This window comes from Chiloscyllium punctatum, chromosome 3 (genome assembly GCF_047496795.1).
Source record: "Chiloscyllium punctatum isolate Juve2018m chromosome 3, sChiPun1.3, whole genome shotgun sequence".
Classification (NCBI taxonomy): Eukaryota; Metazoa; Chordata; class Chondrichthyes; order Orectolobiformes; family Hemiscylliidae; genus Chiloscyllium; species Chiloscyllium punctatum.
This window is the reverse complement of record NC_092741.1, coordinates 157,796,148-157,814,832: the sequence shown is the minus strand read 5'-3', so window position 1 is coordinate 157,814,832 and position 18,685 is coordinate 157,796,148. Positions and strand designations below refer to the sequence as shown.

The 18,685-nt window shown below is 43.2% G+C and overlaps 1 protein-coding gene across 12 annotated transcripts in view; it reads left to right on the top strand.

Annotated features, from left to right (window-relative positions):
- Window positions 1–1,410: 1,410 nt before the first annotated feature.
- The window catches only part of LOC140467006 (DNA (cytosine-5)-methyltransferase 3A-like), a 638,661-nt gene continuing 621,386 nt past the window's right edge, over window positions 1,411–18,685 (top strand). For 3 of the 12 annotated variants that reach the window (XM_072563080.1, XM_072563028.1, XM_072563020.1), the window contains exons 1-2: window positions 1,413–1,631; window positions 4,162–4,301. In XM_072563080.1, coding sequence (XP_072419181.1) covers window positions 4,242–4,301 — 60 coding nt within the window. In that variant the 5' untranslated portion in view covers window positions 1,413–1,631; window positions 4,162–4,241. Of the gene's footprint in view, window positions 1,632–1,663; window positions 1,736–4,161; window positions 4,302–18,685 lie in introns of those variants that run through there. The other 9 variants (XM_072563117.1, XM_072563110.1, XM_072563044.1 and 6 more) reach the window with 5 other exon arrangements.

Here is an 18,685-nt window from a genome sequence, read left to right as displayed (position 1 = left end):
AAGTTTCCACACTCGAAAACATTGGAAATATTTTTCTAAAGATTGTAAAAAGTGGCGAAATGGTTCAATGATGACACCATATAATGTAATCAGATTTCAGACCTGCACTGAAATATACAATCATCCCTGCATGGCCAGAAGAGTGGGAACCTGGTGCCCTTTATTAACGGCCTGTTCTTTCAGATTGACAACCTGGTCTGGTTCACAACGTTTGCACTTGGAATCCTTGGAGTTAAGGGAATGTGTGCAGGAAAGGCCTGCCATCATGGCGAGAACTTTCAAACTGGTTTCAAAACAAATTGCAACTTTTGGGAAAGCCGATGTAGGATTGTTTTCACGTTTCCCTTTAAAGATATAAAAAAAGAGAATTTCTGATAAAATTGTTGAGATTGTTTAAAAGGTATTAAAGATCACACTTTTTTGTTTTAGAGATTATTGATTTCAGCCAAAACGTGCAAGAATTTACCACAAAGTGCAGTCAATTTTTGCAATGTTTGCAAATTATGGAAAAAGTATAGTTTAAATGGTTGCAAAATTTGTTAATTAATGCAAATTTATGAAAGGCCATCATTGCTGTATCCCAAACTTTGTTTATGAGCCACATATTAATTAAGCCTAAAGTTTAAGGTGTAGAATTAACAACATGAAACGAAGCAAAAATATTGACAAATCTTCATGTTTTCCTCATTATATATAGGCCAAATGTTTCAACATATATTGAATCAATTTTACACAAGGAAGTGGGAGTGACTTATGTCATCAACATCTAGTTTATTTTACTGTTAGCTGTTTAAGATCCTTCAACAGACACTGCATCAATTACCGTGAAAATGATTTTTCAGTTAGATTCAAGCTTTCTATAAGGTAGCTTTATAATTTATATATTAATTGTAAAATTGGAGTTGTTGAAGTGGCCCAATTTAAGGTTCGGCCTTCCTAAAAGTGCTGGTAGTAAATATTCTGGCAGCTGGTGAAACGGTGGAGATTGGCAGAGGGGAGAATTGTCGTCGTTGTTGAAGAGAGACTGGCGTGCAGTGAAATCAGAGGGATTTGTGAAGTCCTGGCGGGCGGTCAGGGCACGGTCACCCTCAGAATCGAGATAAGGGATTCATTCTAGAAGCTCAGCATAGGAGCTTTAAACTTTACTCGAGATTCCGGGAAGATAATCTCCACACGTTTATAATAAAAGAGGTTACTTTCACAAATTCAGGTCATGCAGGTCCGTGAAGATTTGGCCAGAAATTGGAATGTTAAGAGAATCTAAATTGACTGTTGAGTTTGATCACATACTTTAACCAGGAGGTTACATTGCTCTCTGCAGTGTAATCCTGAATCATCTGAATATATTGGACAGGCGTTGGTATGTGCAGTCACTAGGCGTTGGCGTGTTTGTTGGAATTGCCAGTGGCTGGATGTTGGGGAGATCTCCAGGAGTGTGTGTGTAATATGAGCAGTGTCGGGCTTTAGGACTGCACGGAAGCCAGTCTCCGGGAGCCGCTAGCACTCTGCAGTAAAGGAGAGAGAGAGAGACAGGGAGCTGAAGGAGGCCGCGCCGGCGCTGGCGAGGGACGCTGCGAGAAACAGCAGCAGCAGCAGCTGAGGGAAAAGCTCCAGGCCTGCACTGGCAACCGGTAATTTACACACGGATCACTGTTCACCTCATCAGATAATCAATACCTTTTCCGATTGTCAACTTCTGGAAGGGCGATCGCCAAGCTAGAAGCAGGAGAAGCTGGTGATGTGTTTGATTTAATGGGGGCTGAATGGACGGGGAAGGGCTTTGGGGAGGGGAGGGGAGGGGAGGGGGGGGGGGGGGGTGAGAGAGTGGAGAGGTTCCATCAGAGAGAGAGAGAGAGACAGAGAGAGACAGAGAGCTCTCTGCGGACCGCTCCTCCTGGACATTTTAACGATTGTTCACTTTCACCGTGAACTTGGGAGGTTTCATTGGGGGCAAGCGCTGGGTTTGCCGATGTCATGCAGGAGGTGTTCAAAACTGATAGGTTTTCCTTCAGGCTAATCTGGCCATGTCTGTCTGTCCGCCTATGTGTGTGATTTTTTTTTCCGTTTCCCCCCCCCCCCGTCTCAAGTCTTACAGCGGTCAGAAATGTACATCAGCCTCGGTGCGTGTTAGCATTCACTGCAGCTGAAGCCAGTTTATTATCTGAAGCTTGGCTCTATTCCAGACTCCCACTTGTACAGCCCCAGTGCTCGCTTTCTGATAGCGTCCGCGAACCAAAATGGCATCGAATTCCGCATCAGGGTCGCCGCTTTGGTCAATTTTTCTTTCCTAACTGTGCAACAGTAAGTGATCCCTGGAGGATTAGCTCCTGGAACATGGGTAACCTTGCCCCCACCTGCCCGCAGATCTGAGTGTGTGTGTGGGGGGGGGGGGGGGGGGGGAACATCATACATGCAAACTACATGCTGCTTCTAGTAATCCATTGAAAATCTATTAAATGTAGTCTGCTTCAGCTAAACATGACACCGTTTCTCAATGACACTGTGATCTGCAGCATAGTACAGTGGCTGTTACTTCCACATGTTACATCATGAAGTCCTAACATCTTCAGTGTCCCCTGTTTATTGTAGGTATCAGGATTTTGGGATTCCTTAGTTTCAATTGACTTTGAAAGTTGCCACAGTGAAGTGGTAGCGGATGATTTTCTTTTGCAGTGGGTGTATTTACTGTACTGTGAACCTGCAGATGAATCTATTTAAATCTCCCAATAATAATTAACCTTCATAATTGTGGGACATAAATAATTTGGGGATGTCACGTTGTGAATCCATCTTTTACGCGGCTATTTGTAGTGCAACAGACTGTGAAGGTTAACCTGAAGTTTAAAGGCAGCAGACGCCATGTTAGCGAGCTATCCCCAATGATTCTGAATAAAGGAGGGGGGTGGGGGGAGAGGTAGCAGTGGAAGGCTCCAGAAAATCTCTCTCACTGCCAAGTACAACATGACAAACGGCAGTTCATGGAGGATTTTCCATAGCAACAGGTGCTCAGTCCCTTATTTTGACGGGGCGTATTTTTTCCCCTTCTCCGTCGTGAGTGTTATTGAAGGGTTGATGCACAGTCATCAGCGCTGGTACAGTCAGACTAGCTGAGGTCACCACTTCTGAATCAAAACACAAGGCAAACCTCTGAATTCTCAATCAGATCGCAGCCCGCAGATTTCCAGGGAAAAGGCCCACATTCTCCATCCTTTATTTTTAAAGATGCAAGTGACGTACAGAAATGTCCCCGAATGCTAAAAGGCACGGTTTCCCCATTCAGTTACCATGTAGCTACTGTATTTACATCTGTTCAATTGTAGGGATCAACACAGACACTAAAACCAACGCGAATCGCTGCACAGAACATTTTAATCTAGTAATGCAATCCCGAACACAATGTGATAGGGACATCGGATATTTCAAAGGGATCTGGAAGGATCACTCGACTTTGTTATAGATCCAATCGCTTCCACATGTGGGAAGATCGAGCGAAAGCGATGTAAAGGAAAATGTTGGACGGGGGCTTGTTGCCAGTGAGATTGATGGAAATCAGGGGGCTCTGAGCTGTTAGAGACGGTGCTGACATTGCTGGGTGAAGATGACAGGGCTGGGGGGGAGAATGCTGAGCGAGCAGAACTTGAAAATGAAACGTTGCTAACTGATTTTTTTTAAAAAAGCATTTTAATTTAAAGAAATAAAGGGTCTCTCTCCCTCTCTCTGTTTCTCTCTCCTCTGGCCAAAGCGGGTAAAGCAACAAAATGCGCATTTTGGCAATTTGTCAAACCGCCATGTTATAACAGAGAGGGAGAGAGGGAGGGGGGAACACTGACTCTATGTAATTGTGGTGGGTTGTGGGGTTTTTTGGAGGCGCAGGTCGAGATGACAATGATGCTCGGTCCGTTGGGGAGTAGTGGGGCGAGTGCTCGCTAGCGGCCGGGGGTTGGCGGGGGTGGGGGGGAGCCCGGGCGTTAATGGGAGGATGGGGCTCAGCCACTGTCCAGCTCCTGACTGGGCTCCACTGGCTAAAGCGGCTCTCATTCTCGACAAGGCGGCTGCAGCCACGGAATTACTAAAGAAATGGGAGCATTAATAAACCGAGCCCTCATCTGATGGACCCAAAATCAGCTGGTGTGTGTGTGTATGTGTGTGTTTATTTTACAGACAAGGGGAAGCTGAACGAGAGGAGGCACTGGTCCCGCCTGGTTCTCTCTGAAACCTAACAACCTCCTCAATCTGGTCGCATGATGCCATCCAATACCAACACAGCCCCTGCCCTGGAGGAAGGAGTTGGGACCCAGATGGTAAGGTCTGAGGCCGTTAGCGGATTCTCTCTCTCTCTGCCTTTCTTTGTGCTGTTCCGGCTCACGCTCCCTCTTCCTCTCTCTGTCTGTGTGTGTGTCTGTGAGAGACAGAGAGAACAGCTCCAGGCCAGACTCCCCCCACCCTGTGCCCCCCGGGGTGGTGGAGGACGGGGGTGGTGATTTGGGGGGGGGGGGGGGAGGGGGGGGTCTATGCTCTGGGATCTTGTTGAGCCGCTGGCCGATGCATTCTGGGATTGTCGCATAGCGCAGGCAAAATCCCTCCTCCCATCAGCCCCTGGCCCTGGAGTGGGATGGGGGGACACTCTGTACTGCCCTCCCCCCTTGCCCCCATTCCCTGCCTCCCCCCCCTGCACTGCCACCCCCTCCTTCCCGCACTCCCTCTCCTCTCATTCCGTGGCCATTCCGCCCTTCCCCTCCAACACCATCCTCCTGCCCCAATCCCTGGGAGATGCCCCCCCCATGTCCCTCTGGTGCCTGCCCTAATTGACATCACCTTCCCCATTTCCCGCAGCTCCATCACGGGGGTTCGGATGAATTTTACACCCAATCCACAAAACCCTCCCTGTTGGAGGGAGAGCGAGTGATCGACTGGTCCCGTTTGAGGTGGGGATGACGTTTGCCCGCTGACCGTGTGGTTGGTTACTGACACTGGGTCAGCTCCGTGAGCCAATCAGTTACAAGGGGGGGGGGGAGGAAGTGATCTATTTGATCAGCTGGCAGAGCCCCTGTCTTCCACTCCGTATATTCGGTGTGAGGTACAACTGCTGCAACTTGTTGGTCACCTACAGGCAGCTGCAAGCCCGGAAAGCAATGATTCCTTACAAGTTTTAAAACTCTTAGGAAGATGTGCCTTGGTGGTAATAGGTCGAGGATGTTGCATTTTGGTAGGCCCGTTTAGAGCTGTTTACAATCGAGGTGTCATGTTCTCATCATTGACAGCAGTCTTAATCCAGATGACTGGATGTGCAGGTCAGGTGGATTGCCCATCATAAATTGCCCGTAGTGTAGGTAAGGGGTAGATGTAGGGGTATGGGTGGGTTGCGCTTCGGCGGGGCGGTGTGGACTTGTTGGGCCGAAGGGCCTGTTTCCACACTGTAAGTAATCTAATCTAATCTAATCTAATGGACAAAATGAACCAATCTGGAATTGGGTAGTCTCCATGAGAAATGGATTGTTTGTCTTAAAATCCTAAAGTAGTCAAATAGTATTTTTTTTAAATTAAAAAATACAAATATATTTTCCATACCTAAATATTGGAGGGAGAATAAGTTTTTTTTCAAGTAAGTCTGTTTTTCTGTGCCTTGAATTTTCCTGCCATCATAGCTAGCCAACAACAGTTTAAACAGCAGTTATAGTTTATTTCACTTCTGTAGCGTGTTCAATACAATGAATTAGAGTGAAACAGCAGTAATTAATAGTGTCACGTGGGTCTAAATAACCGACAGTACGAGGCCTTCACAAAGTAATTTCATGTAGAAATCTCAATACAGTTAATTAAACAACAACCAGTAATGAGGAAAAAAAGCTTCATTCATTTTCCTTTTCTCTTAAGTACCAGCACCACAAATCATTCCTTCAGCAGGTGTCACTCAAACCAAGACTAGCATGGGTCACCTTACCCTCTAAAAGTGGCTCTCTCACCATTCTTCCTTTCAGCTCAGTATCTCTTATTGTTAGATTGCACACATTTGGAAGGTCACTGAATATTTACATTCATTATATAATCTAGGTGCAATCAAATAAATACCCTTTCAAGTTGGCAACATACCTGTTTTGTGATTGTATTAAAAAATTGTGCATTGCATTAAAAAATGGAAAAATATTCATTGCTATTAAATAAAAAAAACTAGGTTACTGATAGAAACTATACTAAATAGGAACATATAAGCACTGTTTATTTGTAAACTTTATAGATTGAGGTATCAAAAATGATCAATGGAAATGGCCTAACTCAAGGTTTAAAACTAAACAAAGTGATAGAATCTCAAACCAGATAGAGATGTTTCCCCATCAGCCCCACTTACATAACAAAAGTCTGTTTTATTTTCTTTCTCCCCCCCCCCCCGCCCATGAGTACAGGAGACCACATTGTGAGCAGTGAATACAGTAGATTAGATACAATGAAGTACAGATAAATCAGTGTTCCCTTCTCAGATGCTGCCTGACTTGCTGTGCTTTTCCAGCACCACTCTAATCTTGACTGTAATCCCCAGCATCTGCGGTACCCATTTCCGCTTACCTGTACTTCACTCAATCTAGGTAAAAACAATGACTGCAGATGCTGGAAACCAGATTATGGTGCTCTTCCTTCACTCAATCTAGTCTATTGTACTTGTTGCTTGCAATGTGGTCTCCTCTACACTGGGGAGACAAAGCATAGACTGGGTGACTGCTTTGTAGAACACTTACATTCCATCTTTTAAAAATATCCTAAGCTTCCACTTGCCTGTCACGTCACCACCCTACCCTGTTTCCTGGCCAACATCTCTATCTCAGGCTTGCTACGGTGCTCCAGCAGCTCAGCACAAGCTGGAAGAACAGCACCGCATTTTCCGCTTGAGGGCCCTGCAGCCTTCAGAACTCAATATCAAATTCAATCATGTTGAGACCTGAGCACCTTCTTCCATAGCTTCCCTCACTCCCACACACTAGGCCCTGCCATGACATGGATTACTTTCACCTGAGCCAACCCATTTTCACCCACTGATGGTCCTCAGGAGCAGTTTTTCTTTCTCCAAGGCTCACCATTATTCCTTTGTTTGTCTAACTGGTGTGCCCTCCTGTACTCTATTTCTACATCTTGTTTCCTCCTCCCCCTTTCCATCTTGTCTCCAGTATATATACCAACATTTCCTAGCTACAATTAGTTCTGAAGAAGGGTCACCAGACCTGAAGCATTGATACTGCTTTCTCTCCACAGTTGCTGCCAGACCTCTGAGTTTCTGCAGGTGTTTTTGTTTCACAGCCCTTTTTGTAAACTGTCTATATTCTGTGACTGCATTTCTTCTTTTCTTAAATCCATCTCCCCAACTCTCCACATTTTTTGTCTGACCATTCTAACCATAGTGTTTCACTGTTTCTTTGTCTTTTTCTTACTACTTGAACTTTCACTCTCTGCATTTCATAGGATTATAATTCTTTTGGTAAATATATACTTCAACCATGGCCCTTTGGCACTGTCAGTCTGGTTATCATAAAGAAACATCTATCCTTCACACAATGCTTATCAACACAAATGCATGTGTATTAGCTTGACTGCTGCTGCTGTTATTGTGACATTACAATCACAGCTGTTCTGCTCCCACCTTTATCACAATCCCATATTACACAGAATTAAAATGTTTCACTTTATTTCAAATGTGTTGGAAATGACTGATCACTGTCAAAATAAGCATTTTTATTATTTTGTCACCGACATTGCATCAACCTGTCAGTGAAAGAATTTAATATGCAAATTCTTCAATATTGACACTGCCATTATGATACAAACTCAGATGATCAGAGTAGCTAAACAGTGAGCCCTTATATAACCAGTACAGTACAACAAAGCAAAGTTACTAGATCCAGTTTCAAATTCTTATAATGGCTATCACATAACATAGTATGGCTAGGTAACTAACCTGAATAAATCAGAAGTCAATTTTTACAGTAATTGTCAACAAGTTTTGCTGCTCATATTAACATTTTAGTCTTTGTTGACACATTTCACTATTTGCACACATTACAAAAGTGCATTGACTGAGGGTAGATTGTCAAATGGCCGTATCATCGATCCTCTATTCTTGTTCACAGTCAGTTTTATGTGAAAAATGCAATTGAGATCCTGTCAGCAATAAATGGGCACAAAGTCCAATAAACTCATCACAGATTTCAGGTAGATTCCCAAGAGAATCTGAAGAACATCATTTATTGATTTGGAGGAGCCAGTGTTGGACTAGGGTGGGCAAAGTTAAAAATCACACAACACCAGATTATAGTCCAACAGGTTTATTTGGAAGCACTAGCTTTCGGAGCACTGCTCCTTCATCAGGTGGTCAATCAATTTAGTTTCATTTTCAGTAAAGTTTGATGCTAGTGTAGAAAATGTTTATTTTGGTTAAAAGAGCAAACCTTTGTTTTAAGGCGATAAAAATGGTTTCCTCACTGAATCATCACAATTGTGACTGGTACTTTTGGTCGGAAGGTGTCTTCAAAGTAAAATATTGTCACTAGAACAATAAACAGAATTATAAATGGAAATTGTAACAGAAACGCAAGTTACAATACACAGTCCCTTTGGGCTTATATTCAAGTGAAGTTTGTGAAAGGCAATTTATGGTGAAGCTTTCATACAAATGTATCAGCTTCAAAAGTGGTCACTATAGGCTTAGTCATTTGTACAATAAGTCTTACTTCAATTGTGACTTGTAACATTGTATTGAAACCACACTTATGCAAAGTAAGGCTCAATATAAATAATGAAAGTTGTAGCCAGTGGCTATGAAATAATGTAAATCTTGACAAATATAATCTCTGTAAAGCTGTATCACTTTCCTTTGCCAGAAAGATACAATGAAACAATTGTACTATATAAAGAGTGAATATGTTTGAATATTAGGTTTAATGTGAACTTTTTAATTTCCCACACGGTATTACAAATTGCACAACTATCACATTCCTTTGGCAGGTCTGCCAACTTTGGGGGAAAAGTATATATTTCATGCAGTTGAGCTCTGCAGTGGTGCCAATTAGCAGTTTATCTCACCCAGCAGGTTGACCATATCTCCATAACAACCAGTATGTTGGCGTCAAATGCAGCTGGTTGACTACTAAATTTAGTATTAGGCTTGACCTCAGACATCCTTGGATCACTGTGCCTTCTACTGATTTAATTTTATTTTTAAGGCAGAACCAGTAAGGTGAAAGAAATATGTTGACTAACTGGACTGGTATTTATCTAAAACATGTTATAAATTACTGGGTATTAAAATATGATAAAGAAAATGCCACAAATGGCTACTCATCTGCTATTACATTCCTGTTCTGAGTTTAAGGTTAAAGTACTGGTCAATACAATTTAATATCGATGCTGATGCGTGAGGTGGGCAAGCAGGGGAGTTATCTTGGTATTCTGTCCAACATTTACTATGAAGACCTCACAATCAAAAACGTATAGGACTGATTGTTCCTGTTCCTGTGGAGTTGGGTGGAATGTGGGACTGGGAGCAAAGCTGTAAAATAGCTAGTTGGGTAGATGATTCAATGTTTTTCTATCCCACAGAGGTCTTGTAGGAGGTGAGATGAGCACATCTGAGGTTACCTGTCTCGCAGCAAGTTGTCAACTTTTCCCATTAATGAGCTAATATTGGGTTGGGGGTGGGTTGGTGAGTTGTGGAGCAGGGGATGATTTTGCCTCATCGTGTTGAACCCACCTCTGTTAGAGCCAGAGCCCAGCTTTTAATGGGATTGGCCTCTTGGCACCTGCCAAGAAGCCATCAATGCCACTTTCACACAGCACAGCACAGACCCATTGTGTGAAAGACCACAGCTACAAACGCTGCTGTGTAGGTGTTCCTCTCCACAGCACTGGCCTGGGACAGCTGTGGGCCCTGCACCTTTTCTAATGTTCCCAATGCTGCAGTGATCACCTCCATTTTGAGGTATCCTTACAGTCTCCTGCCTCCCTCAGAAATACCCATTAGAGGTGCCTAAATCAGATAGTCACTGTGTGCCTTCCCACTGGGTCTCCTGTCCCCATGATGCACAAACTGTCCTTAATTGGACAGAGTTTGTACTGACACATTCTTGAGTGTTCTTCCCTTGGAAGATCATGATTGATGTTTCTACAAACTCTTGTCCATTTAAGGACAATGTGCACATCATGGAGATAGGAGGCCCAGTAGGAGGGCTCACAGCGATTACCTGAGTGATAGCCCCTGACCATTCTGGGTTCCTGTCTTGAGTTGAGGTTCATGCTAAGAGCCAGTAAAGAAAATTCAGCTTGTTATCTGAGCATCATCACATTGCAATTTGTGAGTTCTTGCTGTCTGCTATTGGCTGCAGTGTTTTACCTTATTACAACAGTAACTCTGATTCACAAGTACTTTGTTGGCTGCAAATAACTTTGGGATGACTTATGGGTGTGAAGGTGTCTTATAAATGTGATTCTTTCTGATATTTAAGTTGTGGCTAAAAGTTCAAAATTTAATTATTACTTGCTTTGTGTAATATATCTTTTGTTTGTCAAGTAACTGTTTAATGCAGAAAATGTTGCTTTACTATATCCAGTGATGCTTTGAAATTCAATTGACATCCTGGCCAGGAATGCGAATTCCCCTTTGTGTTCATTTAATGAATCGTTTGATACTTTCTATGGTACCTTGTTCTAACTGTACAAATTGGTCCTCTCTCTTCCCCTCCCAAGTTAATTAAATATTGTGACTTAGATTTGTATGTCATATAGGCTTTCAAGTTTGTTGCATTGTCTTTAATGATGGTTTATATTGTTTATTTTTGTCCTTTTAGTTCAGTTGGTAATGAATTAGTAATCTTTGCCAAAATCATTAGAATTAGTATTCTTATTTATTATTTGTTCATGTACTTGTAAGTACTCCATTAATTTCAACAACAGATAAATAAGCACACACTTGCTGCTCTGGTATTGTGGTATATATAAGATATTGTACTATTCAATAATCAACTATGATATGCAAGTGTTCAGTGATTCTGTTATCAATAAGGTATTACATCAGTACATATGCTTGTTTTCGCCATAACCTTAGTAGTAGTGGTGTCACTGTCTTTTGTCTTCAAGCCATTCTGCATCCATAACGTAAAGGCAGAGTTACAAAAATCTTGCTCTCTCATTAGACACAAAGAGATGGCTGGTGTAGTTTAACCTGAGAATCATCAAGCGAAGGGAGAAGTTGAGAAGGAGAGTCCTTCATGGTAACCTCAGCTGGTGCAGGAATTGAAACCATTCTGTTGGCATCAGTTTACATTGCAAAGCAGCCATCCAGCCAACTGAGCTAACCAAACTCCTCCCTAAATCCTTATGTCAATGTTGTCCACCCATCTGTTTTTAATTCTTTACCCACTTCTTCAAAGTTTGGGGGAAGATTTGTAGCTCGGGTGCTCGTTGTTGTGGTTCTGTTCGCCGAGCTGGGAATTTGTCTTGCAAACGTTTCGTCCCCTGTCCAGGTGACATCCTCAGTGCTTGGGAGCCTCCTGTGAAGCGCTTCTGTGCTGTTTCCTCTGGCATTTATAGTGGCCTGTCTCTGCCGCTTCCGGTTGTCAGTTCGAGCTGCCCGCTGTAGTGGCCAGTATATTGGGTCCAGGTCGATGTGTTTGTTGATAGAGTCTGTGGATGAGTGCCATGCCTCTAGGAATTCCCTGACTGTTCTCTGTTTGGCTTGCCCTATAATGGTAGTGTTGTCCCAGTCGAATTCATGTTGCTTGTCGTCTGTGTGTGTGGCTACTAAGGATAGCTGGTCGTGTCGTTTCGTGGCTAGTTGGAGTTCGTGTATACGGATCGTTAACTGTCTTCCTGTTTGTCCGATGTAGTGTTTTGTGCAGTCCTTGCATGGGATTTTGTACACTACATTGGTTTTGCTCATGCTGGGTATCGGGTCCTTCGTTCTTGTGAGTTGTTGTCTGAGAGTGGCTGTTGGTTTGTGTGCTGTTATGAGTCCTAGTGGTCGCAGTAGTCTGGCTGTCAGTTCGGAAATGTTCCTGATGTCTGGTATGTACCATTCATTTGTCTTTCTATCTGTCTAATTCAGTGAAGATATCCCCAGTAGTACCAGACAGTTGTCTTATATGCTACTGCTCCTCTTTCATGGTAAACCACTGGACAACTTGGATCAATTCTTCTGCATTGGGAGTCTTCTTTTAGTGAGGACCACCATCGCCAATAACATTCAACATACTTCAGTGTGCCAGTGCTGCCTTTGGCCATCTGAGGGACAGTGTGTTTGGTGACAAAGATTTCAAACCCAGAACCAAACTCTGTTTACAAGGCAGCTCTTTTGTATGTAACAAATACATGGAAAATGTACAGCACACATCTGAGCTCCCGAGAGAAATATCACCAGTGATGCTTCTCCAAAATGGTGTGAATCCCATGGTAGAATCAGTGCTCTAATATCACTGTACTCTCTCAGGCCAGCATCATCAGTATTGAGGCACTGATTAGTGTCAATCAGCTGAATCTCAGTTGATCACATCTTCTGCACATTTGACACAAGAATTCCAAGCAAACTCTTTACTGATACACTCCATAACAGGAAACAGTTATCAGGAGGGCAGAAAAAAAACACTTCAAGAATGTTCTTCCCTGGAAAAATACAACATTCCCAGTGACCTGTTGGAATCTCTCATGCAGGACTAACCAAACTAGTGAAGAAGATAATGCAAAGGTTTCAACCGTCTCACACCTCTCAATGGAAAGGAGGTCACACATACAGAGGCAGGAATGTGTGAAGACCCCAGCAACCAACCCACCTGCCTCTTTAGCTCAACCTTGGCAAGGCCACCAGATCCAGTATTGGACTAGTAACTCACTTCAGGACCCTTGATTTCTGAAGTGGAAGAAAGTCATCCTCAGCCTCAAGGGATTGCCTGAAAGAAAGAAAGATGCAATTGCATTAGGGCTGCCTCTGACTTTATTACCTTCTTTTGTTTTCTGTTCATTGTTATGGTCCTTGCTTAGATTCTGTGGCATACAACTGAGCAGAAATGTTCAACATATCAAGTGGGGTAAGAAATAGATACCATTGTTCACATTTCACAGCTGCAGTTTTTAACTTAATTCAATTCATTAATGTAGTATAAGCCGGCTTTAAAATTGTAGGTATCAAAAGTTAGTATAGAAATGAGTAATACGCTGACCATGGCAAAAGTGAGGACTGTAGTTGCTGGAAATCAGAGTCTAGATTAGACACTGACCATATCTAGCCAAAATAGGTAGTTACACTTTCAGTGAAAAGTTAGTAAGGATATATAAACAAAAACAATTCAATAGCAGAAAAGACCCTCATATATACAAAGAAAGCAAACCCATTAAATGCTTCCTGTAAAATATTTTGAAGGATTAAACTGGCTCAAAGGTAGAAGACAGAGGGTGGTGGTGGGCGGTTGTTTTTCAGACTGTAGGCATGTGACCAGTGGAATGCCACAAGAGTCGGTGCTGGGCCCTCTACTTTTTGTCATTTACATAAATGATTTGGATGCGAGCATAAGAGGTACAATTAGTAAGTTTGCAGATGACACCAAAATTAGAGGAGTAGTGGGCAATGAAGAGTGTTACCTCAGATTACAACAGGATCAGGACCAGATGGGCCAATGGGCTGAGAAGTGGCAGATGGTGTTTAATTCAGATAAATGCGAGGTACTGCATTTTGGGAAAGCAAATCTTAGCAGGACTTATGCACTTAATGGTAAGGTCCTCGGGAGTGTTGCTGAACAAAGAGATCTTGGAGTGCAGGTTCATAGCTCCTTGAAAGTAGAGTCGCAGGTAGATAGGATAGTGAAGAAGGCATTTGGTATGCTTTCCTTTATTGGTCAGAGTATTGAGTACAGGAGTTGGGAGGTCATGTTGCGGCTGTTCAGGACATTGGTTAGGCCACTGTTGGAATATTACATGCAATTCTGGTCTCCTTCCTGTCAGAAAGGTGTTGTGAAACTTGAAAGGGTTCAGAAAAGAATTCCAAGGATGTTGCCAGGGTTGAAGGATCTGAGCTACAGGGAGAGGCTGAATAGGCTGGGGCTGTTTTCCCTGGAGCGTCGGAGGCTGAGGGGTGACCTTATAGAGGTTTACAAAATTATGAGGGGCATGGATAGGGTGAATAGACAAAGTCTTTTCCCTGGGGTTGGGGAGTCCAGAACTAGAGGGCATAGGTTTAGGGTGAGAGGGGAAAGATTTAAAAGAGACCTAAGGGGCAACGTTTTCACGCAGAGGGTGGTAGGTGTATGGAATGAGCTGCCAGAGGAAGTGATGGAGGCTGATACAATTGCAACATTTACGAGGCATTTGGATGGGTATATGAATAGGAAGGGTTTGAAGGGATATGGGCCTGGTGCTGGCAGGTGGGACTAGATTAGGTTGGGATATCTGGTCAGCATGGACGGATTGGACCAAAGGGTCTGTTTCCATGCTGTACATCTCTATGACTCTATGATTCTATTTCTGGCTGCCATATTTGTTTCTCCATTAAACTTATGGTTTATTTTCAGAAAAGTAGACATAATGATAGTGAATGAATTTCAGGCCCAGAGGTAGAGATACTATCACAGTGCTACAGGACTTCTCCATTGACTGCATGAAAAGGACAATCAGGTTGATGTAGAAAAGACAGCCAACTTACTATGGCAGTGCAAACTAAAATCTTCTCCATGGAGTCATAGAGATGTACAGCATGGGAACAGACCCTTCAGTCTAACTCGTCCATGCCGACCAGATATCCTAACCTACTCTTGCCTCATTTGCCAGTACTTAGCCCATATCCCTCTAAACCCTTCCTATTCATAAAAACATCCAGATGTCTTTTGAATGCTGTAATTGTATCAGCCTCCACCACTTCCTCTGGCAGATCATTCGATACACGCACCACCCTCTGTGTGAAAAAAATTCCCCCTTAGGTCCCTTTTATATTCTTTCCCCTCTCACCCTAAACCTATGCTCTTGAGTTCTGGTCTCCCCCAGCCTAGGGAAAAGACCTTGTCTACTTAACCTATCCTTGCCCCTCGTGATTTTATAAACCTCTATAACGTCACCCCTCAGCCTCCAATGCTCCAGGGAAAACAGCCCCAGCTTATTCAGTCTCTCCCTATAGTTCAAATCTTCCAACCCTGAACCCTTTCAAGCTTCACAACATCCTTCGATTAGGAGGGAGAGCAGAATTGCACACAACATTCCAACAGTGGCCTAACCAATGACCTGTACAACTGCAACATAATCTCCCAACTCCTATATTTAATGCTCTGACCAATAAGAGAAAGCATACCAAACACCTGCAACTCTACTTTCAAGGAGCTATGAACCTGCACTCCAAGGTCTCTTTGTTCAGCAACACTCCCCAGGACCTTACCATTAAGTGTATGAGTCCAGCTTTGATTTGCTTTTCCAAAATGCAGCACCTCGCATTTATTTAAATTAAACTCCATCTGCCACTCCTCAGCCCATTGGCCCATCTGATCAAGATCCCGATATACTCTGAGGTAACCTTCTTCGCTGTCCACTACACCTCCAATTTTGGTGCCATCTGCAAACTTACTAACTACACCTCCTATGTTCACATCCAAATCATTTATATAAATGATGAAAAGCAGTGGACCCAGCACTGATCCTTGTGGCACTCAACTGGTCACAGGCCTCCAGTCTGAAAAACAACCCTCCACCACCACCCTCTGTCTTCTACCTTCAAGCCAGTCTGTATCCAAATGGCTAGTTCTCCCTATATTCTATGACATCTAACCTTGCTAACCAGTCTCCCATGGGGAACCTTGTTGAACGCCTTACTGAAGTCCATATAGATCACATCTACTGCTCTGTCCTCATCAATCGTCTTTGTTACTTCTTCAAAAAACTCAATCAAGTTTGTGAGACATGATTTCCCACGCACAAAGCCATGTTGACTATCCCTAATCAGTCCTTGCCTTTCCAAATACATGTACATCCTGTCCCTCAGAATTCCCTTCAACAACTTGCCCACCACCGATGTCAGGCTCACTGGTCTATAGTTCCCTGGTTTGTCCTTACCACGTTTCTTAAGTAATGGCACCACATTAGCCATCCTCCAGCCCTCCGGCACTCCATCTGTGACTATCAATGATATAAATATCTGAGTAAGGGTTCCAGCAATCACTTCCCTACCTTCCCACAGAGTTCTCGGGCACACCTGATCAGGCCCTGGGGATTTATCCACTTTTATGCATTCCAAGACATCCAGCACCATCTCCTCTGTAATATGGACATTTTTCAAGGTGTCACCATCTATTTCCCACATTCTATATGTTCCATGTCCTTCTCCACAGTAAACACTGATGTAAAATACTCATTTAGTATCTCTGTCATCTCCTGTGGCTCCACACATAGGCTGCATTGCTGATCTTTGAGGGGCCCTATTTTCCCCCTAGTTACCCTTTTACCCTTAATATATTTCTAAGATCCCTTTAGATTCACCATATGTTGTCAAAATATAGGTTTCTTAAATAGGTTAGAAGTGAATTATTTTGCTCAGGGCAGTGCCTTGCTGACTGCTGCGCCTGTAGTTGAGCTAATTGCTTTATGCTAATTATAAGTATTTATAATGAAAATGTTCAGGCATGTTGTGACCCACCTTTGGGGCGGGTGGGTTTTGAACCCAGGATTAGGGTCTATATCGCTGTGCCACAAACTGCTTTGAACTAATTATGTTTTGTTAGCAAAGATCAGTGTTCGCAGTCATACAGCAACAATTACAGCGTTGACCATCAGTGGAGACCAGCTTTAGAGTCATTTTGGAGAAAAGCATATCAGTTGGTTGCAAAAGGCCATATTGATAATGGAGACCTAATTAGAATTCCTACTGTGTGGAGCCCCCACAACAAGCCCCCACCAACCCTCTAGAGTATCCCACTCAAGCCCATTCCCTTAACTCTAACCTACACATCCCTGAACACTATGGCTAATTCACCAAACCAATCTTTGGACTGTGGGAAGAAACCCATGCAGACACAGGGAGAATGTGCAAACTTCATACAGACAGTCACCCAGGGCTGGGATTGAACCTGGGTCCTGGAGCTTTAAGGCAGTAGTGCTAACCACTGAGCCACTGTGTCACCCCTGATTTGACAGTGCTGACTTCTCTCCATTACTCAGCTCCCACAAATCCACATTGGTGACCCTACCTCAAGGATCAAACTCACATGAGATACCAGTGACAGTGCTAAGAAGTCAGCAGGAGATTCAATGGCATCATGAGAACAAAATCCAGGATAATCACAAAGAAAATCCAGCTTTGGATAATAAATGCAAATGACTTTGAAAATTTAACTGACAATAGCCAAAATAGTGCCTGGAAGATGTACAGAGACTAAAGAAGGTGATCTCAGTTTATCTGTGAGGTTTTCAGGCTAGAGGTTATTTTCTGTCTATTTAAATGGATGTGAAGAAGTTGTGGGAGAGTTTTACCTGACCCTCCAATACAGAGGCAAGTGGGCAAAGCAATAAAAGAGAAGTGCTCAGGGTGAGGAGCTGATGTCTTGTTGCCTCTGATTGTATTTGGTATTTCTTCCCCCAACGGTTGCCTAGCTACAGGGTCAGTGTTTCAAGGACTCTATGCTAACCAAGAGGTTGTTTAGGAACAGGAAGATTCCAAGGTAAAGTCTTTTTACAGTGAGTTTTGCTCTGTCCTCAGGGTGCTGGGAAAATCAAACACAGGGTACCACATTCCCAGGTGTGGGTTCACAGTTTCATCATTCTTTCCTGGAGTAAATAAAGGGGTGAGGAACACTGGTCTCCTGTTGAGTTTAACTGTTCTGTGCAAAACTTACTTCTGCTGTGTCCTGCCTCACGTACGTCAACAGCACCCTCACTGTATGCACTGTCCCCTCACTGTATATATCACACCCTCACTATATACATTGAATCCTGTACAGACAGCATTCCTGCTGTACCTCAGGTAAAGGTGGACTGCTGCTGTGGTGATCTGTGTTCATAATCAGAAAAAGGCCAAAGGCGTGAAAACTAGTTTGGGTTAATGTGATCCACTGTCTTTGAGTCAGTTCAGCAACTGCACGCTGTCATGCTGAAGCAGCAGTGCCCCAGTTACCTGGGAAAATCTCTTGGGCGTCATACAAACCCTGTGTGCATGGTGCTCACCATCTTCCTCTCCTACTCTTTTACTGTCTGATGAGCTGCAAATTACTGATCAATAATTTCTAAACCCAATCTCTGGAACAAAAATCTACTTTGTACCATTCACTCCTGCTACTGGCATGTGGATAATTTGACATTTTCACCTTAGTTGAAGTTACCAACCCCTTTTCTCCCTCTTGGGTAAACTGCTCACTTTTTTAAATTGAATCTGCAGATTGCAGCACAAATTCTTCATCATTTTAAATAAAAATAGCATTTATTTCCTTGCTTTTTGTCTACCATTTTTGGAAGATTGCAGCTGTTCAGACCAACGACAGACATTCTTTGATATGAAGAGCCATCCTTTGGCAATACTTTCTGATATTTCACCATTCCTTATTTAGGTTGATTTTAGTTTTGCTAAAATTTGTGAATGATGATGCAGTGGAGATTTTGTGATACAGTAATATTATGATATGTTGACTCGCAGAGACCCATCCACAAATTCCTGAAAAGGGAGGGCTTCAAGATACCAAAACGAGGCCCC